At 57.3% G+C, this 11,345-nt stretch overlaps 1 protein-coding gene across 1 annotated transcript; it reads left to right on the forward strand.

The window, feature by feature from the left end:
• Positions 1 to 1,557: 1,557 nt before the first annotated feature.
• On the forward strand, positions 1,558 to 6,957 carry RSKR (ribosomal protein S6 kinase related). The gene is made up of 12 exons (XM_044993940.1): positions 1,558 to 1,720; positions 1,877 to 2,128; positions 2,633 to 2,716; positions 2,807 to 2,875; positions 3,319 to 3,388; positions 4,088 to 4,195; positions 4,475 to 4,515; positions 5,058 to 5,085; positions 5,274 to 5,363; positions 5,453 to 5,541; positions 6,180 to 6,290; positions 6,400 to 6,957. The coding sequence occupies exons 1-12, from the start codon at positions 1,673 to 1,675 to the stop codon at positions 6,622 to 6,624; spliced, it is 1,215 nt and encodes a 404-aa protein (XP_044849875.1). The 5' UTR covers positions 1,558 to 1,672; the 3' UTR covers positions 6,625 to 6,957.
• The last annotated feature ends 4,388 nt before the right edge of the window (positions 6,958 to 11,345 follow it).

Raw genomic sequence — 11,345 nt, forward strand, 5'->3', positions numbered from 1 at the left:
ATTTGCATGGAGCGGGGCGGGGCTCGCATGGTAATGAGGGGCCGTGGGTTATTTGCATGGAGCGGGGCGGGGCTCGCAGGGCAATGAGGGGCCGTGGGTTATTTGCATGGAGCGGGGCGGGGCTCGCAGGGCAATGAGGGGCCGTGGGTTATTTGCATGGAGCGGGGGGGGGCTCGCAGGGCAATGAGGGGCCATGGGTTATTTGCATGGAGCGGGGTGGGGCTCACAGGGCAATGAGGGGCCGTGGGTTATTTGCATGGAGCGGGGCGGGGCTCGCGTGGTAATGAGGGGCTGTGGGTTATTTGCATGGAGCGGGGCGGGCCTCGCAGGGCAATGAGGGATCCATGGGTTATTTGCATGGAGCGGGGCGGGGCTCACAGGGCAATGAGGGGCCGTTGGCTATTTGCATGGAGTGGGGCGGGGCTCGCGTGGTAATGAGGGGCCGTGGGTTATTTGCATGGAGTGGGGCGGGGCTCGCAGGGTAATGAGGGGCTGTGGGTTATTTGCATGGAGCGGGGGGGGCTCGCAGGGAAATGAGGGGCCGTGGGTTATTTGCATGGAGCGGGGCGGGGCTCGCGTGGTAATGAGGGGCTGTGGGTTATTTGCATGGAGCGGGGCGGGGCTCGCGTGGTAATGAGGGGCCGTGGGTTATTTGCATGGAGCAGGGCGGGGCTCGCGTGGTAATGAGGGGCTGTGGGTTATTTGCATGGAGCGGGGCGGGGCTCGCAGGGCAATGAGGGGCCGTGGGTTATTTGCATGGAGCGGGGCGGGGCTCGCGTGGTAATGAGGGGCCGTGGGTTATTTGCATGGAGCGGGGCGGGGCTCGCAGGGTAATGAGGGGCTGTGGGTTATTTGCATGGAGCGGGGGGGGCTCGCAGGGCAATGAGGGGCCGTGGGTTATTTGCATGGAGCGGGGCGGGGCTCGCGTGGCAATGAGGGGCCGTGGGTTATTTGTATGGAGCGGGGCGGGGCTCGCGTGGCAATGAGGGGCCGTGGGTTATTTGCATGGAGCGGGGCGGGGCTCGCGTGGCAATGAGGGGCCGTGGGTTATTTGCATGGAGCGGGGCGGGGCTCGCAGGGCCATGAGGGGCCGTGGGTTATTTGCATGGAGCGGGGCGGGGCTCGCGTGGTAATGAGGGGCTGTGGGTTATTTGCATGGAGCGGGGCGGGGCTCGCAGGGCAATGAGGGGCCGTGGGTTATTTGCATGGAGCGGGGCGGGGCTCGCGTGGCAATGAGGGGCCGTGGGTTATTTGCATGGAGCGGGGCGGGGCTCGCGTGGCAATGAGGGGCCGTGGGTTTTTTGTATGTAGTGGGGCGGGGCTCGCGTGGCAATGAGGGGCCGTGGGTTATTTGTATGGAGCGGGGCGGGGCTCGCGTGGCAATGAGGGGCCGTGGGTTATTTGCATGGAGCGGGGCGGGGCTCGCGTGGCAATGAGGGGCCGTGGGTTATTTGCATGGAGCGGGGCGGGGCTCGCAGGGCAATGAGGGGCCGTGGGTTATTTGCATGGAGCGGGGCGGGGCTCGCGTGGCCATGATGCGGGGCCGGGATGCCGCCTGTTTATGCAACCGGCCCGGAGCGGGATTAGCTGGGCCGGGCGCAGCGGCTTCTGCTGTCGGGACGCGATGGGGCCGGGGCTGCCGGAGCCGGGGGCGGCGTAGGGAGGAGGCGCGATGGGAGCGGCCGGCAGCGAGCCCGAGCCCCCGCCGGGGCCCCTCAAGGTGCGTGTCGGGGTGCGGGGTGCGGGGCGCCCGCCCGGGTCTCGCTGTGCTGCGAGCCCACGGGCCCGTCCCACGCAGCTGTGGCCGCTGTGCCCTGCCCTGCCCCAGAGCTGGCTGCAGCGGGGCCAGGGGCTGATGCTTCTGCTGGCTCCGCAGGGCGGTGGCTTCGCAGCCGAGGTCTCCTGGGTCCGGAGCTGGAAGAGGGTCTTGGCCGGCATTGGGGTGACGGTGTCAGGGCTGGAGCGCAGCTTGGCCACGAGGAGGCGACTCCAGCAGCAGCGGGGCCCGGGCGAGAAGCTGCCCCGGCTGGGGGAGAAGCTGGTGACGGGGTGGCCAGTCCCGCAGTTCGTCTCGCTCTTCCTCCCGGAGTTCCCCGTCCGGCCCCCCCTGGGCCAGCCGCAGCTCAAGGTGCGATGCCCAGCTCCGGGCTGCTGGGGGGTGGCTGGGACAAGCCATGGCTAGGGCCCACGGGGGTGGACTGGCCTCTTGTGGCCTGCGTGGGCCCTTGGGAGCCCCAGGGCCGAGCCGGAGTCGAGGAGCCCAGCAATGCTGGCGCAGGATCCCAGGTGCAGGAGCCGGCAAGCTCCGGTCTCCAGCTGGGACTCAGGCAGCGTCTGCCCCCCGGCCTCCAGCTCTCCCTCCGGCCCTGGGCCGCTACGCAGCTTTCCTCTCTGACAGGCAGAATGCTGGGGAGAGGAAAGCCCCTGGGGTTCACCCCCCCCCCCGTCCTTTGGGAGCAGGGGACGGGAGGCTGGGATGGTTCCCCCCACGCCTACGTCAGGGCTCTGTCCGGCCTGGCCAGCAGACACTGCTCTGGGTAGTCCCTGGAGCGAGTCCCATGCTGCTCTCGCGGGGCCTGGCCCCGCTGGCGGGCACAGTCACACCCCACGCTCACCAGTTCCTTCCTTTTAGATTCTGGGCTTTGTTGCCAAAGGCTCGTTCGGGACGGTCCTGAAAGTGCTGGACTGCGGGCGGGAGAAGGTCTTTGCTGTGAAGGTGGGTGCCCGTCTGACACTGCCCCTCTTGCCCAGGGCGCTGCCCCGTTTCCCGGTGCTGACTCGCTGGGGCCGTGGCTTTCTCTTGCAGGTGGTCCCCAAAGTGGAGGTGCTGCGGCGTGACACCCTGAAGCAGTGCAAGGAGGAGGTCAGCATCCAGGTAGCTGCCGCTCTCCCTGGGGGCATGGGGCACGTAGGGGGATCCCCTCGGGAGGGGTGGCTTGGGGAAGAGACTAGACTCCTGAAGCTGCCCCACCCCAGGGGCCTGGGTAGCTGCCCGGAGCTCGTTCTGTCACCTCGCCTTCCTGGCTCGGAGTCCCAGGCAGGCCGTACCTGGCCACGTCGGCCCTTCCTCGGCACCACACTCCAGCCCCACTGGGGAGCTGGGTGCGGCTGGCTCTCCTGAGCCCTCTCCAGAGATGCCCTGGGGGTCGGGGCCTGCCCCGGGGGAGGGCTGTATCCCCGGGTGGGTTAGGGCGCTTTGGCAAGAGGGACGTCCTGAGCCTTCCTGCCCCTCCCCTTCTCCTCCTCCCTGATTTCTCCCCATGGGTGTCCCCATCCCTAGCTCAGATACTCATGAGTCCTGTTTCTCTTTGTCCCCAGAGGCAGGTCAGCCACCCATTTGTTCACTGCTTAGGGGACAGCTGGCAGGGACAGCGGCATCTCTTCATTAGTGAGTCACCATCTGCCCCCCCCTCCCCCCCGGGTCTGCCTAGAGTAGGGGCCCCGCCCCCTCCTTGTACGTTTCCCTCTCCGTGTGCGTGTACACGGCTCTGTGCCTCTGACCGACATTAAACCTCTTGTCCGCCTCAGAGCTCTGGCGGCTGGAGCGCAGCCTGGCTCTGCTGCCAGCAATCCCCTGTGCAGCTCGCTCCCCTCCCCCATGGCCACCCGTGGCTGGGTCATGTGAGCAGGATAAAGGCATTTCCCTCTGGCAGGCCTGGCTCTAGGGTGACCAGATGTCCTGATTTCATAGGGACAGTCCTGAGTTTTTTGATCTTTTTCTTATATAGGCTCCTATTACCCCCCCCACCCCCGTCCCGATTGTTCACATTTGCTGTCTGGTCGCCCTGCCTGGCTCCCCTGCCCTGGGCTGGCACGGTTCTCTTGGCCCTCGGGTAGTGAAGGGTTCAGCAGCAAAGGGAAGCAGCCCCACTGCAAGTATCAGCCCGGGGGCCGTGCCTGCTGTATGCCCTGCCTCCCCAGCAGGTGAGGCCCCCTGGAGGCAGGGTCTGTAGAGGGTCTCTGAGATGTGATCTGTGGGGAGGGAGAGGGGATCGCATTTGCCTGGAGCCCTGGCTCTCCCCAGCTGGACAGTGTGTGCTGGGCCCCCCCTAAGCTGTACGGTCTGTCTGTCCTGCTCCCTCTGCAGTGTGCACATACTGCAGCACCGGGGACCTGCACACGCTTTGGGACTCTTCGGGGCGCTTTGCGGAAGCCACCATTCGCCTGTTTGCAGCCGAGCTGGTTCTGGTGCTGGGTGAGTGACCTGCTGAGGGGCACTTGCATAGGAACCTGTGCTTGGGCAGAGAGTCCCTATGGGTTCCCCTGGTGCTGTGTGGCTGATGCTGCCAGCGCCCTGGGATCTCTGGGCCCTGGGGAGGGGGCTCTGTGTGGGGCAGAGGTGCCAGGTGTGGGCTCCTCCCTGCCTGCCAGGAGCTGATGGTCAGACAGCTTCCCCTGTATTGGGTCAGGCCTATGGTCCTTCTCACCATGCCTGGTGGGGCTCTGGTGACCCTCCTCCTTTCTCCCCTTCCAGGCTATCTCCATGACCTGGGCATTGTGCACCGAGACGTGAAGGTACGAGTGCCCTGAGAGAGGGGGTCTGACCTGTCCTGCCCCTCGCTGGACCGAGTCAGTGACACGCTCGGGGTGATGGGCTCCACTGCAAGGCTCTGGGCGGCTGCCCTGCTGCCGGGTGTGAGTCAGTGCCGGCTGGCAGGAGCAGGCCTGGGGGGTGGCAAGTTCCTCTGTGATGGGGGGACCTCCCCTCCCCCCAGGCCCCAAACTCACTGCTGGGGGGTGGGAGCTGGATTCAGCTGCTCCACTCAGTGGAGGGAGTGGGCAGCTGCTCGTTCCCCCCACTAGTTTGAGCGAGTGCTGCCCAAGGCCTGATCCAGCCCATTGTGGATCCTGGGCGGCTCTGAGAGGAGGGACTGGTTTCACACAGGCAGACGTGTGGGGTGTGAGCCGCAGGGGGCCCTCGCGAGCAGCCTGATGGGAATATGGCCCTTTCCAGGCCCGCGAGGCCAGCTGGTGTGTCCTGGACAGGTGGCCTTGCTTAGCTGAGTACAGCCTGGCCAAGGATGTAATGTGACCTCTGACCTCTCTCTCCTTTTCAGATGGAGAACATACTCCTGGACGAACGCGGTACGTGCAGCGCTGCCCCCTCCACACTAGGCTTGAGCCTCTGTTTCCTGGGCGGAGGGAATGCTGGGCTGGCAGCCTCTGGGGCGGGGGCGGGAGGGGATGCTGGGCTGCCAGTCGGGGGGCAGCGGGCTGACTCCATGTGGGTAGGGCTCTTGCAGAGCAGTGATACAGTGTGTGTCTGTGCACAGGGCACCTAAAGCTGACAGACTTTGGCCTTTCCCGCCACCTGCGCCGAGGGGAGCGGGCTTACACCATCTGTGGGACCCTGCAGTACATGGGTAAGACTGGCACAGGCTGCTGCTGGGCAGTGGGGCTGAGGGTTGGGCACTGCACAAACCCTGACTCTGCTTTCTCTTGGGATTGACAGCCCCAGAAGTGCTGAGTGGAGGCCCCTACAGCCATTCTGCTGACTGGTGGTCTCTGGGCATCCTGCTCTTTACCCTGGCTACTGGGAAGGTGAGGTGACGGAGCCAGGGGAGATGCTATGGGGTCAGATTCTCTATCACTGGGAGGCAAGGGGCTGGGGCAGCATCCCTATTGGTCTGGGCACACAGCCCTACTATCCCATGGAGCCACATTGGCGAGTGGGAGGGTCTGGGGGCAGAGGAGACACCTGTGTTCTCCGTCTCTCCCAGATCCCATCTGGATGGGTCCCTGGGCCACCTTTCTCTTTGTTCTAAGGTTGCCTCCACTCGGCAGCACTTCCGCCAGCACTACCGGAGTCTGCTGGCGGGTTCCCTGCTTCCCATCACCTGCACGATGCGTTGGCGCCTCCGCCCGGGCCATGGTCTGGATTGTGGCTCTTGTGCAATAGATCGGAGAAGGGCTTGAGCCCAGAGGGGCTCTGGCCTGCTGAGGGCTGGAAGATGGTGTAGAGGGGTGTCTGATAGGTACCTGCAACCAACATGTGCTCACGCTGCAGCCTGGCTCCTGCCCTAAGCTGCTCCAGCCTGGACCTTGGGCTGGGCTCCTGCTGCAGCTGCTGGGCCTGGGCAGAGGCAGTGGTCGATGGGAGGCAGCATCCTCTTCTGCTCCAGCTGGTCTTTGGGATTGCTTCCTTCCGGGGGACTAACAGCCCTCCCCTGTCTCCCCAGTTCCCAGTTCCTCCGGAGCGAGACCACCTGGCCATGCTGGCGAGCGTGAACCGCTGCAGCTACGAGAGCCCAGGCTCCCTGAGCCAGGGGCTGTCCCTCCTGCTCAGCGAGGTAACTCCTTCCCTGGTCCCGGCCCATCCCCTCTCCAGCAGGGCAGTGCTGGCTGAGTCTATCCCCTGTACACGCAGCCCGTTCTTACGGTCAGGCTCTCCCTCCCCAGCTCCTGTGCCAAAACCCCCTGCGGCGCCTGCGCTACCTCCACCACTTCAAGAGCCACCTCTTCTTCCGGGGCGTGACCTTTGACGCCGAGCTCCTGCAGAAGCACCCGGTGGACGTTGTCGTGGCTGCGCGGCAAGCGGAAGCGGCGGCCCAGGAATCCTCCGTCGCCTTTGCAGACTTTGACTGTGACCTTCTGGCCTCTCTGAGCCGCCCCCGGCCTGGCTGAGGCAGAGCTGACCTGGCTGGAGCTCTGGACACATTTGAGGCTCCATCTCGTTAGTGTTTGCAGGCTGGGAGCAGGAGCCGCATGGCCAGCCAGGAGCACCATTCTGTATGCTCAGGAACCCCATCTTGTGCAACCCTCCAGTCCCGCCCAGCACCTCAGGGAGAGCAGCAACGGGCACCCAGCCCCCCGCACCAGCAGTGGCTCTTGCCTGGGCCGGTAGATAGTGTCAGGGACTCGAACCCAGACAGCGAGGTTCGTTGTCTGACCGCAGAGAGACAGGCAACACCAGCAAGGTCCGATCAAAAGCTCTTTATTGACAAGTGCACACATCAATAGAGAGCAGCTCGTCTCCAGAGAGAACCAGCTTACTCTTTTACAACTAAGTATAGGTTACATAGACAGTTCCGTCACGTCACAGATTATTCATTTCACACAACCCATATCCCAACCCCCTTTGGTTAGTAACAAAAAACCTTAGTAACAAAACATATCTATCTTTCTTTATAATGTAAGCAAGTTGTGATGCCCCAGCAACTTTCTTATCAGCATGGTTGCCAAGCACCAGAAACTGGAAGACAGGAGTTAAAAATGGACCTAAGACAGAAACAGGGAGTGAATACAGGGAGGCCGGCTCCCTATCAGTTCTTCAAACGAACTGTTTCTAACACCGCACATCTGGTATTATGCCAGGAATGCAGCCCCTCCCTTATCTCACTTTTTCCCAGCTCTGTGAGAGACATACTGCTCCTCAGTATTTTTTCCACTCAGGGATTACCCAGAAGCCCTTGTTAGCCTGACTTCGGTCAGCCTGGCATAACTGGTTTTGTGCTACATCTCTATTCAGGCCTAACAATCCCCTCTTTGTCCCTAGAGGACCGTGATGGGACTCTTGGGACAACAACTTACCGCTTGGCAGGGCACAACCGGGTGCCCACCCAGCAGCCTCCTTTAATCATAACATATAGAACTACTAGGCCACAGATTATCACAACAGCGCTACGGAGCAAATTGTGGAGCCATCCGCCTATGTTTGGGAACCAATTAAACAGGTTGCTCCACCAAGACTCAATTCACTCTCCTTCATGATCCTTTGCCACCTATATGAGGTGTCTCGCCCTCTCCCAGGTGGCATTATACACATCGGGAACATAGACACAACATTCTTGTCTGATTAATGCACATGTTCCTCCTTGGGAGGCAAGCAGGATATCTAAGGCCAAGCGAATCTGTAGAACCATCTGTCTCAGCTTTCTTTGTGCGGTTGCCAATACCATCAGGGCATCGGCAGTAGTATTTGCCATTATTTCTAAGACCCCTTGGAGTCTCATTACTGCTTCTCCAATTCGCCAAGTGGTTCCTCCACACGCAAACACAAATCCTGCACAGGCACCTATCCAATCATTCAGAGCTCGCCAAGTAAGGGGAAGAGATTCTTTAACGTTCTCCTCCACCCCCCTTACATTTCGGATTTTCCCTGTGGGTAAATGTGCGCGGTAAACTATAGGAGGTTCTAACCAGGCCAGATAACAGGATCCACTCCACGAGGGAGGGAGGGCTAGATATGCCTTATTACCGCATACCCAGTATACTCCGAAAAGAGGGGGGAGAACCTTGGCCATAGCACGGTTGCTTATCCACTTGTACCATCTAGTCCAAGTGGGGAGAAGGGAGAATTCAGCTGAGGAAGGAGGGGTGATACCCACGGAGGAATTAGTGGAACACAAACATAAGGTACGATTTGATAGATTATACTGGAGTGTGCAAGAAAAGGCGTAATCTTCTATTAACTTATGACCTTCGTACAAGAAATGATCTTCTCCATGCATACTGCACGTATTCCCAGGAAAGCTGTACCATGCAAAGGAGCAGGACGTTATCCCATCCAGAAGAGAGATGTTAGGACCCTGCTTAGTCCCATAGTGAACGCCATTGGAACAAACCTTGCACTCACTATTACCTAGTGCTATTTTTCCTTCCCTTAGAAAGCACCACTGGCCAACCCTTTTCCAAAGAATAAGAGACCCATTTTCAGAGATACCCATGTCAGCCCAGGTAATATTTAAATCACCTGATTTGTCTTTCCAAGATGGGTTCCTAGTCATATTCATAGCACTAAGGGGAATAGGAACCATGGGAAGGCCTTTCTGGCTATCTGCTGGCATTAATGAGCACACCCAACATGAAGTGTTATGTAAAGCTGGCATACGAGCTTTCATCTCATGAGCAAGACATATAAATGTGTTAGAACTATGGGATTCTATAGCCTGAACTTGCCAAAACCCCAGAAAAGAAGGATAACAAACAAGAAGAAGAATAAGAACAAGATAACCCATGCTAATAAGTTGGGCCATCCTTTTGGGAAAAGACACAACCAGGTTACGGTTTCTTCAGTTGCAGCCGAAGCTTCAGATCGCCCACAGGGGTAACAGTCCATTGGTCTGGGCCACTGACTATAAATCAGTGAGGTATACCAAGTGGTTTAATTTCCCAGATGTCTCGGTGAATAATTCAGTCCCACATTCATCCTCCCCATGGACCTGGCAGGATTTGGTATGTGGGAGCCCACACCCCCCTAACCGGTCCATATGCTTCGAAGGAGCACTGTAAATGTCCACACTTCCACCCAGAAAGTGTCCAAGTATGCCTCCATGGCCACAGATCAGATGGTTCCTGATGCATCTGTAAGGGCAGTGGGCCAAGTCTGGTGCTCAAGATCATTCCGAATGGCCATCAGCTGGTCATTCAGGAAATCCTGAATTTCTAAACATACTAGATCCCACTGCAATGCCTTCCCAGCCTCAGTGATGTTCAATACCGTCTCTGTCAGTAACTTCTGGGTCATAGAACTAAGGGTGGCAATGACATATAACTCACCAACTCCAGCACGTACTTGGGATAGCTGAACTTCAGGAATAAGGCTAGTGGCACTTTCTAGTTGGCCCAATTTCTCATCATGTTCTTGGCTTTTAAGAATATTTTAAATGGCTGCTGTACTATTGGCCCCAGCCCACAGGGATCTGGTCAATTCCCTCTTCCTCCAGAGGAAATAACCCAGGCCCTCTGTTGTGCTAATCTAATGGCAGCCCCTTGTGAGCTATTTGGGTTTGTAGAAGTGATCTGGAAACTGGATAAGGGCAATGTCATTTAAAATCCAATTAGGGAGGGCAATACATGCTGAAGGATTTATCCAGAACACAGGGCACAGCCTGTAGAATAAACCCCAAAATCCAATCAATACCACATTCCCAAGCAGGGGGTCCCACAAATCTCTTCCTGCCAGTGTATAATTTTTTGTTTCTTCACCAGGGTCAGTGTTTAATGTCCTTTCTGGTCAGGAATTCCTGGACTTTGGCAATGTCAGTGGAGTGAGTGTTCCATTTTCTTTCCTGAAACAGTCGTGGTTCAGCATCCTACAGGGGAGAGGTTACCAGCACATCACCCTGTAATGGTTTTGATTCATCTAGAAAAGTTCAAAGGCACAATAAATCTGTCAGTGGACAAGGGAGAGGTTACTAGCACTTCACCTTGTACTTTTTCCCTGCTGTCCAGAAGGCACAGTGGATCTAGAAGGAGAAATAGGCTAATCATGTCGGAGAATCCTCCCGAGGTGGAGGGGATTTTTTGCAGTGAGAAGCGTGGGTCTAGGCAGTCAGTCCTTGGCACTTCACGACAGTGTTGGTGGTTAACAGGACTTGGAAAGGGCCCTTCCAGTGTGGAGCCAGAGCAATCTTTCGCTGATGGACCATTACATAAATCCAGTCTCCTGGTTCCAAGGAGTGGCAGAGCTGCTAGGGTCTTTGGGTAGCGCTTCATTACCTGTGAGAAAAGAAACCTAACACATTTCATTACTGCCTGGCAGTGTTTTGCAGATCTCATAGCTGCTTGGGCACATTCAAGCCCCCCCCTTTTCTTGGTTGTCAGCCAAGTCTTAGCTGTGAGCAGTGTCCTTGAATGGAGCCAGTGTCTTATCTTTAGACTGAGCATACTAGCTATTTTTTTCCCTGGTTAATTAATTCCGTTCTTTTTTTTTTCTCACCAATTAACACATAAACATTGCCAGTATACAAGACATTAGTCTTATTAATGTACGCCATATATGCCCTTTTACTAAAATCACCTTATTACAGAGCTTTGGAGCAACAAGCCAGGACAAGCACACCCACTTTGATGAGTTCATTCAATACAACCTTTGATCCAATAGCTTCCCACCATCCCCAGCCCTCTGGCTACAAGTCTGAGGTAGCCAGAAGGATCCCATGTACAATATGGGGAGTGGGTTAACTTTTCATGTCCTTGCTTCCAAAGACTGTTGGTATGCAAATTTTAATAACAATTTTCAATTAAAAGATTTGGCCAATGAAGTTTCTTTTTCTTACTTAAGGAAATGTATTAGACTTTAGTATATCACATTTTTCTGATTTATCCAAACACTTTGTATTCCAAGTTGAACAAAACAAGTATCTCCATTTCAATCCAACACTTTCCGCTTGATTCCAAACCAGACCATCCCATGAAAACACTAAACACAACAACTCTGGCCACGAGACAAACACCACAAGACAGAACATAGAATACAAAACATAATTCCTATTGTGCCAGTAAATGCATGGTACGTTGAATGCTGTTCATCTGGCATCAGTTTTCTCTGATTATCTGAAAGACAAAAACAGAGGTCTACCCCTTCTGGGCAGTCAATCATTGCTTAAAATATACAAATACCC

Source organism: Mauremys mutica, chromosome 19, assembly GCF_020497125.1.
Source record: "Mauremys mutica isolate MM-2020 ecotype Southern chromosome 19, ASM2049712v1, whole genome shotgun sequence".
NCBI lineage: Eukaryota > Metazoa > Chordata > Testudines > Geoemydidae > Mauremys > Mauremys mutica.